At 42.2% G+C, this 21621-nt stretch overlaps 1 protein-coding gene across 1 annotated transcript in view; it reads right to left on the bottom strand.

The window, feature by feature from the left end:
• LOC311016208 (uncharacterized protein) overlaps positions 1 to 21621 on the bottom strand; it is a 250094-nt gene that overhangs the window by 39817 nt on the left and 188656 nt on the right. Inside the window, exons 10-13 of the mRNA XM_084013784.1 lie at positions 7601 to 7717; positions 5961 to 6077; positions 1185 to 1251; positions 816 to 1035 (exon numbers count right to left, since the gene is read on the bottom strand). Coding sequence (XP_083869910.1) covers positions 816 to 1035; positions 1185 to 1251; positions 5961 to 6077; positions 7601 to 7717 — 521 coding nt within the window. The remainder of the gene's footprint in view (positions 1 to 815; positions 1036 to 1184; positions 1252 to 5960; positions 6078 to 7600; positions 7718 to 21621) is intronic.

Genomic DNA, 21621 nt, shown 5'->3' with positions numbered 1-21621 from the left:
AAGGAACACAGTTAGTGGATCCTACGGACCCTTTAACAGTCTATGAACAAGCCATGTGTTAGAGCCATGTATTCCTATAGTCCTCAGTAGTAGTGACTTTATGAGCTTCTTTCATGATTAAATCATAACTATTGGACACAAAATCAATCAGGTGCACCTGATGAAGCCAACAGAAGTCAAATAAAAGACAAACAGAACTGGAAGGATATATAACCCTTTGAACTGAAGCTGTAAAGCTCAGTGAGTCAGACTAAAAATAAAGAGCCTCTGTTGAAAATAGTACCGTTGGGATTTCTAAATGTCCTGGTATACCGTAATCCTCCACGCTGAGACGCCACCATTGAAAACATGGAGGTGTCCTCATAGAAGCCTGTTTTAAATACATTTTTTCTTTTCATCTACCACCTATTTAGTTATACGAGCTGAACGTCACCAGTTAACACGGTTACTGGGTGAAGTGAAACACCTGTTCCTCTGAAACGGTGGTGATCCTGTCTGAACTCTGTAGAACTTGAGTCTGTTGGAATATCTATTCTGACAAACAAACACGTAACAAGCAGACATTTAGATGCTACTAACAGTTTAAATTCACTGTTTAAAGCTTCTAACTCGTCTGGATGGTTGAAGCAAAACGACATAAACGTTGACATCATGCGTACACATATTTATGATGACATCAGCTGTAATCGGGTGTGTAGACAACCAGAGAACCTAAACATTGAAGTTGTGTGCAGCCTATTAGGAGAAATATGAAGTTCTTCATGTTGAATCCTTCTCTTCTTTCCACCATGTTAAATCTGTTAAAATCCTCTTACTGATCAGCACACAGTCAGCCAGCTCCTCCTGCTTCATTCTCCTCAGGAAGTGCACTGTGATCTTCTGAAACGCCTCTCTGCTCCTCCTCTGCTCTTCATCCTCACCGTCCAACAACTCCTCGCCCTCACTCTCCAAGCATTCTGGGTAATCTGGACTCAGGACCTTCTGGATCTTCTTCAGCTCGTTCTTCAAAAAAGTGACGATGTTCTCCTCCAGCATCTGGAACAGAAGGATAAACTGAACATGAACTCTAAAGAACCCAACATGGGATTCATGTGTGGGTCTGAGCAGCATGGAGACCACTAGAACCTGTTCAGCCAGTAGTTGATGTGGTTAATAGTGAAAGGTGAGCTTGTACATGTACTCACCATAAATATGGAGTCCAGGTCTGTTTGATGCTGCTGGGTCAAGGGAACCTCTGAGATCTGCTGAACTCTGTGGAGAAAACCAAGTTTAAAGAATCACTAAACCACAGACTGGAGATCAGAAGTGGACGTTGTCATGGTGACAACGCCTGTTGGTTTGTGGACTACGGTTTTGAAGCCTCGGATTCTGATGAACACAAGCGGCAGAGCGGCACCCTGAGCAGCAACCTTACTGGATCTGGATCCATGTGGATTCTGGTGTGAAGCTGCTAACAAAGTTAGCTTCATAATTCAAGGTCAACTTTACAGCTAAGTGTTTAAGTCATCTTAGTAGCTAATTACATTGGTAGGGTGGTAGTAACCTGTCAATCAGCAGGTAAGCCCCCAAAAGTATCCCCTGCTTTCTGGTCTGTTGGACTCTAAATGGACCTGTCAATCAGCAGGTAGCCCCGCCCCCTAAAGCATCCCCTGCTTTCTGGTCTGGTGGACTCTAAATGGATCTGAATGTACTAAATGAACATCATGCTGGATTGAAGAAGACTTGAAACTAGAGATTGAGACCATAAACTCATGTTTACAATGTTTACTGAGATAATACATCAAGAGAGAAGTAGGACCATTTTCTCATAGACTTCTATACAACCAGAGAGGAGTCGCCCCCTGGTGGCCAGCAGAGAGAAGTAGGACCATTTTCTCATAGACTTCTATACAACCAGAGAGGAGTCGCCCCCTGGTGGCCAGCAGAGAGAAGTAGGACCATTTTCTCATAGACTTCTATACAACCAGAGAGGAGTCGCCCCCTGGTGGCCAGCAGAGAGAAGTAGGACCATTTTTTCATAAACTTCTATACAACCAGAGAGGAGTCCCCCCCTGGTGGCCAGCAGAGAGAAGTAGGACAATTTTCTCATAGACTTCATACATTTACATACATTTAGGTCATTTAGCAGACGCTTTTGTCCAAAGCGACTTACAATAAGTACATTTGTCAAAAGAAGGAAACAAGGAAACCACAACGAATCATTGCCGATAAAGTAAGAGCCAAAAGTAGAACAAGTGTTAGGTCCTCATCTGAGTAAACTAGTAGTTCAAGAGCAACAGTGCTACGATCAGAGTGCTATAGGTAAGGTTTTTTTTTTTTTTTTTTGGGGGGGGGGTTCATGCTAGTCGAGGTGAAGTCTGAACAGGTGAGTCTTGAGCCTTTTTCGGAAAATGGCAAATGACTCAGCTGTCCTGACATTAGTCGGGAGTTCGTTCCACCACTGAGGCGCCAGAACAGAGAAGAGTCTGGACTTTGCTGAGCGACATTTGTTTGATTTCAGCGATGGTGGTACCAGCCGGCCAGCTGAAGTAGAGGAGCGAAGTGCTCGCTTCGGGGCATGAGGTTTGGCCAGTGTTTGAAGGTAGATGGGTGCCGTTCCATTGATGGCCCTGAAGGCCAGTGTCATCGTCTTAAATTGGATGCGTGCTGCAACAGGGAGCCAGTGGAGGTCACGGAGGAGGGGGGTCACATTTTGAATTTGGGTAGATTGAAGATAAGACGTGCTGCAGCGTTCTGGATACGCTGCAATGGTTTAATCGCAGAGGCCGGGAGTCCGGCCAGGAGAGAGTTGCAGTAGTCAAGGCGGGAGATGACCAGTGCTTGGACCAAGAGTTGCGTTGCATCCTTTGTGAGGAGGGTCCGAATCCTGCGGATGTTGTAGAGGGCAAATCTGCAGGATCGGGCCACAGCAGTGATGTTGGGGGTGCAGGATAGTTGGTCATCGAGGATTACACCCAGGTTCCTCGCAGTTGACGACGGCAATACTGTGATGCCCTCGACAGTGACCGACAGGTCCATGCGAGGGCAGTCTTTCCCTGGGATGAAGAGGAGTTCGGTTTTATTCAGGTTAAGCTTGAGGTGATGTGCAGTTGTCCAGACAGAGATGTCAGCCAGACAGTCCGAGATGCGAGTTGCAATGGGAGTGTCAGAGGACGGGGGAAAAGAGAGGAACACCTGGGTGTCATCTGCGTAGCAATGGTAGGAGAATCCATGCGATGTGATAACAGAACCTAGTGATCTGGTGTATAGTGAGAACAGAAGCGGTCCTAATACTGAGCCTTGAGGGACACCCGTGTCCAGAGAACAGGGTTTGGACATAGAGCCATTCCATGTGACCTGAAAGGTGCGATTTGTCAGGTATGATGTAAACCAGGCGAGAGCAGAGTCAGTTATGCCAAGTTCAGCCAGAGTGGAGAGGAGGATTTGGTGATTGACTGTGTCGAACGCAGCAGATAGGTCGAGGAGAACGAGAACGGAGGAGTGGGACGAGGCTCTGGCGTCTCGCAGGGACTCGGTCACTGTGAGGAGGGCCGTCTCAGTGGAGTGAGCAGTCCTGAATCCTGATTGATTAGGGTCTAGGAGGTTGTTCTGCGAGAGATAGGATGACAGTTGGTTGTAGGCGGCACGTTCCAAGGTTTTAGAGAGGAATGAAAGAAGAGATACAGGTCTGTAGCTTTGGATGTCAGTAGCGTCTAGGGTGGGTTTTTTAAGGAGAGGTTTCACGGTAGCTGTCTTAAAATCCGCTGGAATGACACCTGAGGTGAGGGAGGAGTTGATCAGGGTGGTGAGGAATGGCAAGATGTCGTGTGAGATGTCTTGGAGAAGAGAGGAGGGGATCGGGTCGAGGGAGCAGGTGGTGGCATGGTTAGATGTAACAAGTGCGTGAACATCTTCAGAGGTGAGGGGGGTAAAGCTGGTAAGACCATCCGAGTTGAGGGTTGGGGGAGATGTCTTCTGGGAGGGAATAGGCGTAAATGAGGAGCTGATGTCATTTACTTTCTTGGTAAAGTAAGTAGCAAAGTCATCGGCAGTAAGGAAGGAAGGGGGCGGAGGGGTAGGAGGGGTGAGGAGGGAGGAGAACACGGAGAAGAGTTTCCTGGGGTTGGAGGCAGAAGAGTTGATCTTTGCCAGGTAGAAGGCAGATTTAGCTGCCGAAACAGTTGAGGTGAAGTCAGAGAGGAGGCGGTGGTACTGAGCAAGGTCCTCGTGCTGGCCCGATTTCTTCCATTTTCTCTCTGACGCTCGCAACAATGATCTGTTGGTTCGCAGAGGTTCAGACAGCCAGGGAGGGGGGGGGAGATGATCGCGCAGGTCGTGAGATAGGGGGACAGAGTGTCCAAAGAAGAGGAGAGTGAGGACATCAGGATGGAGGAGGCTTCCTCAGTAGGTATTAGGAAGAACTGTTCTGAGGATGGTAGCGAGGAGATAACAGTTGAGGAGAGAGCGGAGGGAGTGAGGGATTTCAGGTTGCGGCGGCTGGTGACCATTCGAGGCGTAGAGGGGAGGGATGTGGTGGGCTCCATGTGGAGGGAGAAAGTCACAAAGTGGTGGTCGGACACGGTGAGCGGGGTAACAGAGAGTGCCGGGATGCCACAGGATCTTGTGAAGACAAGGTCAAGTTGGTTCCCGGCGCGGTGAGTTGGTGGAGAGGGGGAGAGCGTAAGGTCAAATGCGGAAAAGAAGTCGATGAATTCAGATGAGTGCAGCTTTCCCGAGTGGATGTTGAAGTCACCGAGGACGACGAGTGGCGTGCCATCATCAGGGGAGTAGCTCAGGAGGGCATCCATCTCATCCAAAAAGTCACCGAGAGGACCGGGTGGGCGATAGATCACTATGATGTTGAGTTTGAAAGGAAGGGTGACAGAGACGGCGTGGAATTCAAGTGTAGATCGGGGTAGGTGGTCTAGAGGAAGGACCTGGTAGGACCATCTGGGTGAGATGAGGAGCCCAGTTCCTCCTCCTCGCCCTGTTCGTCTTGGGGAGTGTGAAAACGAGTAGGCAGTTGAAAGGGCAGCTGGAGTGGCAGTGTTTTCCGGGGTGATCCAGGTCTCTGTGAGGGCCAGGAAGTGGAGAGACTGCAGGGAGGCATAGGCTGAAATGTTGTCCGCCTTCTTGACTGCAGACTGGCAGTTCCATAGCCCCCCTAGTACTTCAAGTCCCTTACCGGTGGAGAATGGTGGGTAGCAGAGATTGGATGGGTTACAGCCTCGAGTGAAGGGTCTTCGGTGAAATCTTCTTCTGGTTCTATACAACCAGAGAGAATGACAGTTAAAGGCACAGCGTTGGCTTCACTGTACAGAACTGGATTTTTCATCTACTTTCAATTAGTAGAGGGCATATTTGTATATGCATGTTTTATATTTAAATACTTTGCACTTAAATGTCAAAATCTGGACCTGAATCCACCAACAACAATACTAAATACCAGATACATTGGTTATGTGAATGTTGGATTCTCAAACCTGCAGTAAAACTCATTCAGGTCTTGGACCAGATGGTGTAGAATGTCTCTCTGGTTGCTGCTTGCTTGCCTTGAAAGGCCTTTTGAGGGATTAAAGTCAGAAAAGATCAAAGTTCAAATGTTGCCTTTCCTTCCCATGAAAACCTGAATCCTGGCCTGATCCAGTACCTGATATGTATCTATTTCTCCTTTCGTACCTGTTCCTGGACTTTGATCTGTTGCCTGTTCCTGATTCCTCTGGATTTCTTTACCTGTTTGGACCAAAGCGGTCTCACTCCAAACGCATCAAGTACCCAGTTTGGTCAGAGCCCCTTGGAGTCTGATGCCGGGTTTTCTAGCAGCTCTGTTGTAAACCCAGTTTAGCATAGCTTAGTTTAGCTTAGCCTAGCTTGCAATAGCTGTCACATTAGCCAATTTAGCTTCTCACTGACTCTTAACTTTTCTCTGGCTGGTCTAGACCTGATTCATCCTCTATGGAGGGTTCAGGATCAGTTCTTACCTTCCATCATCAGCTTGGTCACCTTTAAATCCAATACTGCGAGGCATAGACCAGTCACTCTTCATGGACACACAGCTGGGTCCAGGTCCAGGGGAGTCTGGTCTCTGCTGCTGCATCCTGATACATTAAATACAATTTCAGATTCTAACTAGTTGAGCTTCATGAATCAGTTTGCTCTGTTTATCTTTATATTGATGAGTCTTGCTCTAAGAGTTGATGCTAGTGTCAGAATCAATACTATAAATGGATCTGACTCACATGAGACCACGTTGTGGACCCGTGAACACCCGACTTTGTGCTGGACTCAGCGTTTTGCTAACATAATGTTAGCTTTGTGGTTTGTAGCTGAGCCTAAGGGTTCTATGAGCTGAGCGGACTAGAAATATCTCCCGTTGCCAAGTCGTATCTAAGGTCCATCCTATTAACGGGAGCAGTGGACATTGTTTCCGTTGCATGAGAACCTTATGGGGTGACAATGATGGGGAAACGGAGTTATGACTCATGAAACAACTTTACATTTTGGTTGCAAAATCTCCACTGGGCGTCTGATGGTTCTGTCCTTCACGTAGTCCATTACCTCCTGATAATAGACACCTCCTCATGCATTATCAGTTACGTTAAAACCTATAATAAGAGTCTGGTGGATATAAAGTGTCTTACTTAATACTCTACAACAGGGGTACTCAAATACAAATCCTCAAGGGCCACAAAGATGTTTTTCAATGACTCAAAGGTCCATTTATTGAGGTCGGTCAGGCCACATGTGATATACTGTATTTAGTGCATTTCTTTTTGTTGTTCTTACCTCTGAATTTTGAGGATATGTTTCTTCAAAATTTGTATGCTTTGTCTCATAATGCCGTTTCAAATTGGAAATCTTCATCACAGATAGTCTCCTGGCATATTAAGCACATGGGTCTTGTGCTGGTTGGAGGAAGAATGAACGCAAACTTTTCAGTCCATTCTTCTTTAAATTGGCGATTTTCACTGTCCACCTTTCTTTAGGCAGAGAACTTGGAACACGCCCTTTTCATGTAATCTTTTTTCCCGTCTATGCTATCTACTATCTATCTCCTACTGGGAAAGTGGCAATATGCGAACCACTTCAAAAGTTGGCATGGAGACAAGTCCCGATACACGTGTTGACCCAACCAAAACACATACTGAAAAAATAATAGTTCCGAGGCCACAAATAGGTGGCCAGCGGGCCGGATGCGGCCCGGGGCCGCCTATTGAGTACCGCTGCTCTACAACCTCCCTTGAGTGAGAGGAAGACGGTGCTCGAGTTTGGTGTTAGTTTGGAGTCTTTCAGTTCTTAGCTTAGCTTAGCCTACTCTTCTATGTCATTAACTCTTTACTTTTCCCGTCTATGAGTCTTTTCTTTCAAGAGGTTTTCTCCTCATTGTCTCTTTAAGGTTGGATTGTTTATTTCATATTCTGTAGTTTAATCCCAGTTAAAAAGGATTTAATTGGTCCTTTCTGTTCGAGCTTCAGGGAAACAAGAGACTGTCTGTCACTCATCGTGGTTCAGAAGACAGAACGGGTTGCAGGATTCAGGGCTGGTGGACTCTGAGTTATTGATTAAGGTGCTGGTCTAGACCTGATTCATCCTCTAATGAGAGTTCAGGTTCAGTTCTTACCTTCCATCAGCAGCTTGTTCAGCTTTAAAAAGAATAGGGTGATCCATAGACCAGTCAGTCTTCATGGATACACAGCTGGGTCCAGGTTCAGGGGAGTCTGGTCTCTGCTGCTGCATCCTGATACATTAAATACAATTTAAGAAATACTTTTACTACGATATTATCCCAATACAATATTATCATGATACATAGGTCACGATATGGAGGAAACCCCCCTTCCTATCTGCAATGTCATGAGTAAAAAAATAAACATAAAACGATCCTGCTGTCAAACTGAGTAGTGTGAGGGGCAAGTTGCATTGTGGGAGATGTTTGGCAATTCAGACCATCACATTATTCATTCAGCAAATGTTTCATGTGTGTAAATTACAAACCACTCAGGTGGAAGATTCCATCAGCTGTTGTGAGTTATTGTTGATCGACACTGTGTTTTTGTGGTCCAACAGACCAACAGAGAATCTGAATTTCCCAGTTAAACTTTCACTCCTTTCATTTCATTCATTCAAGTGTCAGCAGGTTACAGCGTTGGTCCAGGTGTTTGTCAGGTTCATATTTAATCTGAATATTTATTTGACTCATCAAACTTTACTGCTTCTTCTTCTCAGACAACTAACAGTATTGAAGGCAATTAAAGCTTCTGGTCTCAGTGATTGTTCACCAAAGTGAAAACAAATGGATTCAACAGGAGAGTCGACACTAGATTCAGATCATCCCCTACATCAGCGGCACTCAATAGGCGGCCACCTATTTGTGGCCCCGGAACTATTATTTTTTCAGTATGTGTTTTGGTTGGGTCAACATGTGTATCGGGACTTGTTATGAGTGGCCGTCAGGGACATAATTCAAAATTACCTCTCACACACACATGTGAAATGCTCTCATATACACTACTGAAACACTCTCACATAAACAACTGAAAAAGTATTTGCTCACACATACTACTGAAACGCTCTCACACACACTACTGAAACGCTCTCACACTCACTACTGAAACGCTCTCACACACACTACTAAAACGCTCTCACACACACTACTAAAACGCTCTCACAGACACTACTAAAACGCTCTCACACACTACTAAAACGCTCTCATACATACAAGTAAAACGCTCTCACACACACTACTGAAACTCTCTCACACACACTGCTGAAACGCTCTCACACACTACTGAAACGCTCTCACACACTACTAAAACACTCTCACACACACTACTGAAACTCTCTCACACACACTACTGAAACTCTCTCACACAAACTACTGAAACGCTCTCACACACACTACTAAAACGCTCTCACACACACTACTAAAACGATCTCATACATACAAGTAAAACGCTCTCACACACACTACTAAAACGCTCTCACACACACTACTGAAACGCTCTCACACACACTACTGAAACGCTCACACACTACTAAAACACTCTCATACACACTACTGAAACGCTCTCACACACACTACTAAAACGCTCTCACACACTACTGAAACGCTCTCACACACACACTACTGAAACGCTCTCACACACACTCAGTGTGTGTATATATATATATATATATATATATATATATATATATATATATATATATATACTGTTTATATATATATACAGTATATGTATATATACAGTATGTATGTATATATATATATATATACAGTATATGTATATATACAGTATGTATGTATATATATACATAAATATATATATACACACATTATATATATATATACATATACATATATATATATATATATATATATATATATATATATATATATATATATATATTACGATGGCAACCACAAGCTGGTCAGGTGGTCTTTCATGGCTGTGTGGATGGCTTCAGCCGGACTATTATATACTTACGGTGCTTGTCCAACAACAGAGCCTCATACGTCTTGTCATTACTTCTAGGAGGAGTACAGAACATTGGATTGCCCTTAAGGGTCAGATGTGATCATGGTATCGAAAATATAAATGTTGCCCGTCTTATGTTGGAAAGAAGAGGATTGAACAGTGTTATTACAGGTGTATCAGTACACAACCAAAGAATTGAGAGACTATGGGTAGAACGCAATAGAGTCATGGATGGGGTGTACTGGATTCATTGAATGAACTACATTTATTTTGTCTGCATTATGTTTATTTACCAAGGATTGAAAGAGCAGTAACAGAATTGATAAATCAATGGAAAAACCATGGCCTCTTCACACAACAGACCCTCTTCAGCTGTGGCATTCAGGTCTCATTAACAATGCAGGAAAATCTGCATTGAAAATGATGGTAACCATGGAATAATGTTTTTTCCTCACTTCTGCAGTCTTCAGTGAAAAACATTGGAGTTATGTTAAGGTTTGTTAATACATTTTCTTCACTTGTGCAGTGTATTCCATGAATGAAAGTTTTGTTAAAACATTGTAAAACATTTTATGAAAAATAAATGAACATGATAAACACTGGCTGCACAGTGGTGTAGTGTCACACTGTCGCCTCACAGCAAGAGGGTCCCGGGTTTGATTCCCGGGTCGGTTCGGGTTCCTTCTGTGTGGAGTTTGCATGTTCTCCCTGTGTAAGCGTGGGTTCTCTCGGGGTTCTCCGGCTTCCTCCCACAGTCCAAAGACATGCAGGATGGGGATAGGTTCATTGATGACTCTAAATGTCCCATAGGTGTGAATGTGAGTGTGAATGGTTGTCTGTCTCTACATGTTGGCCCTGCGATGGACTGGCAACCTGTCCAGGGTGTACCCCGCCTCCGCCCAATGTCAGCTGGGATCGGCTCCAGTCCCCCTGCGACCCTGAAAACAGGATAAGCGGTAGACGATGGATAGATGATCAACAATTGTTCAAAGGAACAAACGTTCAAAGACAGGTCAAGAGAGACAAACGGAGACTTAAACAGGCAGAGGGAGAAACAGACAGAGACAGAAAGTAAGGCCCAGAAAGGGATACAGAGCATATGTTCAGCTTGATTGTTTTTGATTAGGGAGTAGTATTACGTCCTTGTTGAAATGGTTATGCTGCTGTGTCCTGACTCTGAAATAAGAATGCAACAATCAGACTGCATAAAAACAGCCAGTACAATATAAGTCATACTGCTATAGGAAATACAATACCAAATACTTATTAATATCAGTTATATTTAACGCATTAATATTCATATTTAGGTCAAATATATATAGAGAGAGCGATGTTCGCTGGTTTATTTTATTAGGTGTATTGATATTGAACGTGTCATGTGTCCAAATTGCACTGTAAAGCGACTATCAAAAAAACAAAAAAACAAAAAAAATAGGAGCCAGTCGCCATGAGGCTAAGCAGGGGAAAACTTCACCTGCCAGATGCACTGGCTGTTCAATAAAACATATCTTCAAAGCAATGCTGGTTTGTGTATATTTATTGCAGCTAAAAACACAAGCAGTGACATTGTGTTATTTTTCTTTTACTCTGATTGCTGTTGTTGTGAGGCTGCTCAGACTGTCTTAGAGACAGTTCACACACCAGGTGAAGAACAGCTGATTTTACTACCTGCTTACGTCCCACCACGTGACTCGCATTCCCGTATGTTACCATAGCAACAATGCTACAAGACTACAAACAATACTAGCTGGCACCTACAAGCACCTAATTCGACAGTGTACCACTTTGGGCGCCCTGCAAGTTTGCAGTAGATCTGAGATTCTTGCGGAAACCCTGTTACGCTCGGTTCACACCGGCCGCCGAAGCGTCGCGAATAGCCACTGAATGGAGCCCGCTTCCTTTCGGCGCCCTTGTTAACTGATAGTGTAGTTCAGACCAGACGCGAAGCGCCGTGCAGCGATCGTTTCGCCGTCTGGTCTATTTTGTGCGCGAGCCGCGAGCCATCGTGTCAATTCTGACAGGAAGTCACACATAAAAACACGAGACAAGCCGATCAATTTTCAAAATAAAAGCAATTTCAAAATAAAATACCGCGATTGACAAATGCGATCGTATTTGTGTATCTAAACAGAGTAGAAAGATGAAAACCAACAAACAAACACACACACACACACACACACATACACACGCACACAATAGCTCTGAATAAACAACAACTGAGCAGAGAGTGAGGGCTCAATCCCCCGCATGTTTGTAGTGGTGGCACAAACAGCTAACTATTAGCTCACTACCATGCCATATTACGTTGCGTTACGTTCGATTAAACAATAATTTAGAAAAACTATATTTATAATTACCCTTTCCTCCTTGATGTAGCCGAAGCGTTGCGCATGATAACGCGGCGCACACTCTCTCCGGACTGGAGCTGCAGTTGGCAGTGTTTATGCTGCTGTGCTGTCCGGGAGGGGAAAAGCAACGCGATGTGACTGTCCAGCGTGTCGCGGCTTGGATTTGCAATGTCAGTTGCTGCCTGACAACGCATTTGACGAGGTTCTGATGGTCTCCGCTGACGCCAGTAGTGTGAAGAGTAACGCTGCTGCCTCGGTTAGGCTACCTGCAGGCTGTTGGGCAGACATTAGTGTTGCAAACAACGTGGCTGACGATCAACACGTGAATCGCCTTCCGGTTTTACTGAAACACCTTCCGCTTTGACTGAAATGCCTTCCGGTTTAACTGAAAATCCTCTCACACACTATACTGAAATGCTCTCATATAACCAAGTAAAATCCTCTCACAAATTATAGTGAAGTAGTGTGTATGAGAGCATTTTAGTAGTGTGTATGAGAGTGTTTTAGTAGTGTGTGTGAGAGTGTTCTAGTAGTGTGTATGAGAGTGTTTTAGTAGTGTGTATGAGAGTGTTTTAGTAGTATGTGTGAGAGTGTTTCAGTAGTGTGTATGAGAGTGTTTTAGTAGTGTGTGTGAGAGTGTTTTAGTAGTGTGTGTGAGAGTGTTTTAGTAGTGTGTGTGAGAGCGTTTCAGTAGTGTGTGTGAAAGCGTTTCAGTAGTGTGTGTGAGAGCGTTTTAGTAGTGTGTGTGAGCGTTTCAGTAGTGTGTGAGAGCGTTTCAGTAGTGTGTATGAGAGTGTTTTAGTAGTGTGTGTGGGAGTGTTTCAGTAGTGTGTGTGAAAGTGTTTTAGTAGTGTGTGAGAGCGTTTCAGTAATGTGTGTGAAAGCGTTTCAGTAGTGTATGTGAGAGTGTTTCAGTAGTGTATATGAGAGCATTTCACATGTGTGTGTGAGAGGTTGTAGAAGAAAATGTGTTACCTTACATTTCTTATTTGTTTTTTTATAATGTTCCTTTCTCTCGGGAACATCAAATGTCCTGCTGAGCTGTTTCTATTGAATTTAACCCTTGCAGTCTTGATGAAAATACTCTTTGATCTTTCCCTCTTCCTGAACTGTCGCCGTAAATTGTCTTTCATACATTGATCAAGGCCCGATGAGTGACCCCTGTAGTGACATCATCTAGCTCTCCCGAGAACGGTCACACCTTGTAGATATCAACAGATGTCTCTTCCTCTGCAGAGAGACATGTGTTGATTCAATGCAAATCCACTCATGACACCTTCCCTTTTGTTCTCTCGCATGTTCTGTATAAATCCAACTCGGCCAAGCCATTCGAGAGACTGGATCTTCATGGATACACTGTGAATTTCTTTTCTCCACTGTCAGTGATTAAATCTCATTTGAACCAGCTACAGAATTGGACCTAAAGAGTTTTCTTCCACAATATGGCGTTGTCGGCAGCTCGCTAACCCTGGGCTAGAGGATGTCTGGACTGGAGGGAGTGATTTTGAATATTAGCAATCGGCGCCAAATTCAAAGGGTAAAGGAAGCCTCTTGTAAAATTCCTAACTTTTGCTGATATTCAAAATGCCCTGTCTCAGGTCCGGATCTTCCATAGACCCAGGTAACGTGATTTAAATTTTCAAATAGCAGCGGTTGACTGCAGGCGGTTCTGGTGAGTTTAAAAAAAAAAAAAGGCCTTATGTAGTATAATAACGGATTGCATGGTGGAATTCTCCGTGACCTTATGGGTTTGAGTTTTTCTCTGTGTAACGGATTATTATATGAGGTGGATGATATTGTTATGGAGTATCCAGGCTTCCATACATATTGTCATAATTCCTAAACTTGGTAGCATAATGACAGTTTGCATGGTGGAATTCTCCGTGACCTTATGGGTCTGAGTGTTTCTCTATGTGAGAGATTGTTATGTGAGATCGACGATATTTAAGTGGGGTAGCCAGTCCGCCGCTCATATTGTCCTGAATCCTATTGGTAGTATAATGACGGTTTATATAGTGGAATTCTTTGTGATTGAGGATTTTTCTATATGAGAGATTGTTATGCGAGGTGGATGACATTGAAGTAGGGGTAGCCAGACCGCCGCTCATGTCATCGTAATCCCTACTTGGAAATATAATGACCATTTGCATGGTGAAACTCTCTGTAATCTTATGGATTTCAGTGGTTCTCTTTGTAAAAGATTGTTATATTGAATGAATGAAGTGTGTATAACCGGTTTGACAGTTGTATGAGCTCATTGTAACGTCTTGTTTGTCAATGTTGTGTATTTGTGTTTTGCTGTGATTTAAGGCCCGCTGCGGCCATAAATATGTTGTTTTCTTACTATAAGAAATTATTGCTAGAATTGAGTAGTTGTTCAGGAGGTTACAATTGAACACAACATTCCAGCTCTAATTCCTTATCCGTTAGTTAATAACCTTTTGTTCACTGTGATTCACGACTGCTGTTTTGCGATAAACCACGTGGCTAAGAGCACTTTATTTTCATGTAAATACAAATTTTTCTTTTGTGTAGTATCACTTCTTTAGCTAGTTGGGTTGTGTGTCTGTTTTAATTAATTTTCCCCAACCTACTTTAGTTTTCTTTTTAAATACGTTATATTCTATTTTTTTTATTTCTTGTTACTCAAGACTGTTAGTGACTGGCCCTTTATCCCTTCTCGGACTAGTTGGTTTCTCTGTCTGTTTTAATTAGTTTCCCCCACCCTGCCCTTTGTTATTTACTCTTTTGTTCTTTTCTGTAGTTAAATTGTTGGTTCTTTTAGTATTCCGGCTTCTCTTTAGCCTGTTGATTTGTTTATTTTTTTTAACACACTTCACCCTACCTACCTTCTATTATTTTAGTATTTTTTTGTAAATATTTCATTTTTTCAATTTTATGATTTCTTGTTTCTCATAACTAATACTGTACCTTATCCTTCTAGTATTATCATTTCTTTTGAGCTGGTTGTTTCTGTATCAATTAATTTGCCCCGTTTTATTTTAATGTAAAAATATTGTTTAATTGGTTAATTTTTAGTACTATTATTATTTTCTCGTTAATCATTTTATAATATTTTTTTGTTTCAATTGTATTTTTATTTTTTTTTATTTTTTTTCACTGTATTTCATTTTTATCTTTATTATTATTTTTTATTTTGGCCTGGTTTTTGCCTGGAATGCTCTATACAAATCTGCCACCCTATTGAACGGAGTTAAACTGAGAGAGCGTTCACAGACACCAGGATGAACACATTCACAGTAGCGTTCATCAGGCAGAAATACAGTACGTTCAGTTCACGTTCGACCAAATATGAACGAGTTCAAGAACTATCGTTCAATGAACAGGTTCAGGCACAACACAGTATTGCTTCTGTAACTAGTTGGTTGTCTGTCTGTTTTAATGCATTTTCAGCAACCTACCTGTTGCTATTTTAGTCTTTTTGTAAATACATTATTTTTCTATTTTATTACTTCAGGTTTCACATACTGTTAGTACCTTGTCCTTTAAGTGTTATTGTTTATATTAACTAGTTTGCTGTTTTTTTTTTCTATATGAATTAATTTTTACCTTTTGTTAATATTAGTTTTTTTTTTTTTTTTAAATGTATTATTTTCATTTTTAAATTTCTCGTTTGTAATTATGTTGGTTTTAATTTTTATTTCATCTTATTTTTTATTAGTGTTTCATTATTATTTTCGCTTGTACATTTTTATTTTATTTTTTCTCTCTTCTAAAAAAAAAAAAAAAGAGGGATAAATTAACTGAATTATATGACTTGCCATCAATCCTAAAGACTTGAATTGTAACTTGAAACGTTGAATTGTCCTCTGAGGTTGTAAACACAGTAGGCATTTCCGGCATCACTAAACAAAACCCAGTAAGTGCTCCAATGACAGTGGAATTAGGCCCCCTATCTAGAGAACATGCCTTTCAAATGGCTACTGATACCCCTCTGAACTTACTGGGTGGTGATTTATTTTGTCAATTTGGCTGCACCATTAATGCACCCCTTATGGGTTATATCTTGATGTACCTAATGCTAATGTTAATACTGTATTTTCTATGCTACAACAGGTTTCCCGATCAGTGACCTATGCTTGGCAGTTGCCCTCTCCTCAACTTTCTTTAAAACTTCAAACAATCTATAATCATATAACCAAACAACCCACTTCTCCTTTCCTTTCTTGGCTGATTTCTGAAATATCTGACTCTTTGCTCTGGTTTCCCTCACTCCATTGTCTAGCTCATCACGATGCAGTTCCAAATTCTGAGTATACTCAAAAAGCTGAGCAAGATGAAAGAGCAACCTCCCTCTTGCATGTTAATGATATATATTTTGGTCATGCAGGGATTGCACTTGATGTAAAACTATCTCTCACTCAACAACCTATGTTTCAGAAGGATGACGGTGTTCCCCATATCGCAGTAGCTACTGCTAACAAATGCGACACCTTGGAGCTGGGCAAGATGGTAAAGTTATTCCAATGTTGTAATGACAAAACATTTTGTGATACTGTAGCCAGTTACCCACTGTACAAGGTTGGCTCTTTGGGGTACATCCTGTGTGTCTCTTTTGACCCACAACCTGTTATCATTTCAACTCTGTCACAGACAGAACCACACCTAGCCCCCCCAGCCTATTTCTCCATCTACAACCTCCTTCCATCTTCATCCCAGATCCCTCCTACTTTGTGTTCCTCCCACCCTAATGATGTGGGACTGATTCTTTCTGCTTCTAGTGTAAAAATGAATGTCAACCCAGATAAACCACTCCCAAAGAAACGCCAGTATCCCCTTAAACCCGACACAGAACTTGGAATTGCACCTGTGATAGAGTCCCTGTTAGAACAAGGCATAATAATAGCTACCTCCAGCCTCTGTAACACTCCCATTTTGCCCATACCAAAAAAAAACAAATAAGACAAGTTATAAGACCTCAGTGCAGTTAATGATGTGTTAGCTCTATTTTTCCTGTAGATCCAGATCCAACCACTATCCTCTCCTCCTGTTCTGTTCATCCCAGATCACTGTATTTTTTTTATTTCAGTCACACTGTGGAAACTACCTCCTCTATGGTACTGAGATCTCCACTAAACACTATTTGCCCCCCACTCTGTCTCCCATGTTGTCTTCCGCTCTGAAACGCAACATTTTTCCTCCTCTAGACAGACTTGTTATGAGTTCACCCTTCTTTCCAAACATAACCTTACTATTGAATGCTGATCACCTCTTAACTCTGTTTCCCTCCTTCCTTCCCTAATTGATGGCAAGCCATATAGTTGTGAAAGTTGATCTTAGTTGATCATTATGCTCACCCCGTCCCGAACCACTAGACAAACCACTTGCAAAACCTGAGTTAATTTGTTTGTAGATGGTAGCTCATACCACTCTCCCACTGGAGCACTTGACTAGAACCCTACGAAATCCGTTTTAATTTTTCAAGATTCCTTTTATTTTTCCAGAATTTCGTGCTCTCCATTTTAATTTTCTCAATTCTGATTTCCATTTTTATTTTTCTAAATTTGATGTTTTGCCATTTAAATTTTTCCCAAATTCCGTACTTCCCGTTTTAATTTTTCTAAATCCCGGTTTCTGTTTAATTTTTCTAAATTCTTTTTTCCAGTTTAATTTTTCTACATTTTTTATTTTCCATTTGATTGTTTTTTCCTAAATTCCATGCTTTCTGTTTTCCATTTTTCGGACTTCTGTGTTTTCCGTTTAAATGTTTCTAAATTTTGTTTTCCGTTCTCATTTTTCAAAATTCTGTTTTCCGTTTTTATTTTTGAAATTCTGTTTTCCGTTTTCATTTATAGAAATTCAGTATTTTACAATTTTATAGCATTTTTTCATCAAACAGTGTCTAATCGTGTAGGTGATAAATCAAAATAAAGAAATTTTTAGCAGTCCCCTGCCCCTGACTTTCGCTGTGTCTAAAATCAGCGTATCTGTCAATCCACTCGCTGCTATTTATGTTTCACTTTTCAGACATGCTGGATGAGGCGGTGTTCCCGTTGGTTACACAACGTTTAACCCCCCCCCCCCCCCCTTTCCCTTTTCTTTCAGCTTAGGTATGGTAACAAACTCTTATAATGTTCGAGAAAACATTGATTTTCAGATTTTGACAAATTCCACGAAATTCCACGTTTTACAGGTATTCTTGTCAGATTCTGTGTTTTAGTCTATGCGCATAGTGGGAATCAGAGAGCCCTACACTTGACTCAGGTTATGCAATTGGTCCCCTATTTGAGACCCCAGTATTTCCCCCACCCCGCCCCCCCAACCTCCATGCTCAGCCCCACAAGCTGAGCTCTTTGCTTTAACGTGGCTACGTTACAAGCTGCCCCCGACACCTCTGAGCGCTCTCCCTGGTTGTGTTGTTTTATGAATTGTGGAGCTCCTGCGACGGCCGCGCATTAGCCACACATTTCCTGCTTCCTCAACTTGTTTGTGTGACACATGGTGTGACTCACAGGAGCAAATGGGGAATGGTTGCTGCAATAAGCAGATTTACGTTGCTCCTGTTACGTCCCTAAATTCAAACAATTTTGTCGCCACAAACCAAGAAGCGCATTCCCCCCGTGAGGACTCTTTTGTAAATATGCTGATTGACTTTGTACAAAGTCATATGTTCACATGTTATTGTTATTGGTTTTTTTTAATCATATGTTTTCAACATAGACTGAAGTTTTTGCAAACAGGAACGCAGACACCACAACAGTGACTACCCTGCTCCTCAGAGACATTGTCTGCCCGTTTGGGATCCCACACTGCATTAACAGCAACGACGGCACCCATTTCAACTCCTCTATCACACAAGAAGTCTGCAAGGAACTGTGTTCTTCTTTCTAAGCTTTGCACTAACAGGTGATCGCAGCCCACACGCTCTCCAGCCCAGGTGGACCGGTCCATCTCAAATACTGCTGACCAACAACACTGTCATGAAGTGTGAAGGACATCCCACATGGACTCTTCACACTGCAGAAGATCAACAGCTCAGCGGGATGCCAACATGGACCAGTGAAGATCAACAGCCCAACAGGAGAACAACCCTGAACGGTGCTGTTCTGACCAGATGCTGATGAAAGACACCAACATGGCTGCTGCTTGTGACCGGATTATCACTGCTGTGGCTCCCTTGCAGTACCAGCATTAAGCAATGGGGACAGAAGGTTGCTTTGGAAAATCCCCTTCTTAATACTGCAGCTATGGAGCCACCAGAAAGAAGCATATCAGGGATAGCTCATCCCTCCTCGAATGCAGTCTCCAGCCTTCGTCAGAAACGGGAAACTGGACCAAATCTCAACACACGACCAAATTATTTCTACAAACACTTATATCAACCTGCCTAGAATGATAGCTGACCAAAGCTCCAATTCTAACCATAACGGTTACACATGTGGATTCATCCCACATAATACCGATGAACTCTTCCCACTGATGACTCTGCCCATTTCCGAATGTGACACGTGCCATATACTTCACCGGAATACACACATCTCACACCCATGAACTTTCTCCAGTTTTCACCTGAAATTAGAACTTTATCCTGCAAAATAGCCATAAACAAGTGCCAGGCGTGCATGGATGCCCCTACTACCATCCCTCTTGGTGTAGTTCCAGGACCATTAGAATTGTGTATTAAAGGCACCGGAAGTGGACATGACATAAATTTCATATTGTCACTTTGTGCTTTCCTCCATGACCAACAAGGACTTTAATAATTTGGACTTCAACCTCGTCTACGCCTCCTGCCTACAGCTTTAGACTATCTTTTAGCATCCCAGGGTGGTACTTGTGCAGTGATTGGTGTTGAATGTTGTACTTATGTGCCAGATTATAATGCTAGCCTTTCTGATGTCATTGCACACGTTAAACACATTGCTGATTAAGTGCACACCAGCGATATTAGTAGCCCTTTTGAACGGTTGGAAACACTCATTGGTCGTTGGGGTACAAATATAGTTCAATATGTTTTTGTTGGTTTAATCTTTGTTATATTTTTGTTATTTTTTTCTTGTATCAGAGCAATGTGTAAAAATTATTACAGCTAAGGTGACTACTAAAATGATGATTCAACGAACTACTCACGACGTACCTAAAGAATTATTTCCTGATGTTTTCGATGAATTGTGTAGAATTGATGTATTGTAATTTTCTTACTTCACTTGATTACATTTTCTTGTGTATTTACTGTTGTCCTATAGGACAAAATGGGGAATTGTAGAAGAAAATGTGTTATCTTACATTTCTTATTTGTTTCTTTATAATGTTCCTTTCTCTCGGGAACATCAAATGTCCTGCTGAGCTGTTTCTATTGAATTTAACCCTTGCAGTCTTGATGAAAATACTCTTTGATCTTTCCCTCTTCCTGAACTGTCGCCGTAAATTGTCTTTCATACATTGATCAAGGCCCGATGAGTGACCCCTGTAGTGACATCGTCTAGCTCTCCCGAGAACGGTCACACCTTGTAGACATCCACAGATGCCTCTTCCTCTGCAGAGAGACTGAAAAGTTTGCATTAATTCTTCCTCCAACCAGCACAAGACCCATGTGCTTAATATGCCAGGAGACTATCTGTGATGAAGATTTCCAATTTGAAACGGCATTATGAGACAAAGCATACAAATTTTGAAGAAACATATCCTCAAAATTCAGAGGTAAGAACAACAAAAGAAATGCACTAAATACAGTATATCACATGTGGCCTGACCGACCTCAATAAATGGACCTTTGAGTCATTGAAAAACCTCTTTGTGGCCCTTGAGGATTTGTATTTGAGTACCCCTGCCCTACATGGACTACAAAGATCTGGACCAAGACCTGATTCTTCACCTCAGGACAGTCAGATAATAACAAGGTTCAGTTTTAAACTCAATAAAGGGATCTAGTTAATATTATGTATATTTATGTTGTTGAGTGAGAACCATGATGGTGGAGTGATCTGAGTCCTGGACACTTCGAGATCCTCGTCTCACCTCTGAGCTTTGGTTTGGCTGTCATGTCCCCCATCCTGGGTGGTTTTAGAGGGAAGGACTCCGTCCTCTCGGTCCTCACACTGATTCATAGCAGAGTCTCTACCTGCTGGCAGAGACGTACACTGTCACTATGGCAACACTGACAGCAGAGAGGCAAAGTCCCGCCCCTTCCTGTGTCTCCAATGGGACCTCATTTCTTGAAAACTATGAACGGTAGTTAACGGTGAGACCAATAATGTTTTGGTCCCGTTTGAGTTGTACAGCGTCCAGACGACAGCAGGAGAATCTCAAAGGCTTTCAGGACACAGCGACACACAAAGTTACCGCTCCAGTTACAATATTTCAACTGACTCAAATACGCATTTAGTCCTTGTGTTAATCTTTGAGCTTTTCTTCATAGATAACTTTAGCTTCAATGCTAACATTTTATTCACATTGTAAATAGCTCAGACTTTAATGTCCAACATGAAGCAGTAGGGATGAATCCCTGTTGTCGTTAAACACCGTTGCCGTCCTGTCGTAGGGAGTTAGACCTTGTCCATGTGTTTTTGTTGGTTTCTTTTGTTATCGGATTAGCTCGAACTCCGGTCAGGAAGTTACATTGTTACGTTTATTGCTTTGGCCTTTTGTTGGACATGAACTTCCAACAAAGTCTCACAGCAATTAGTGAAACAGTCATGCAATTAGTCATTTGTATACATGGACATGAATTTTACATTTTTTTCCTGGCATTCAGCAAACTGTTTGTACATTCAGTTGGTAGACATTATGCCACAAAACCAATGTTAGCTTTAGAAAACAAAACCAACAACAAAACCAACGTTAACTTCAGACAAAAA

Source organism: Eutrigla gurnardus, assembly GCF_963514095.1.
Source record: "Eutrigla gurnardus genome assembly, chromosome: 7".
Classification (NCBI taxonomy): Eukaryota; Metazoa; Chordata; class Actinopteri; order Perciformes; family Triglidae; genus Eutrigla; species Eutrigla gurnardus.
This window is presented reverse-complemented; position numbering and strand designations above follow the sequence as displayed.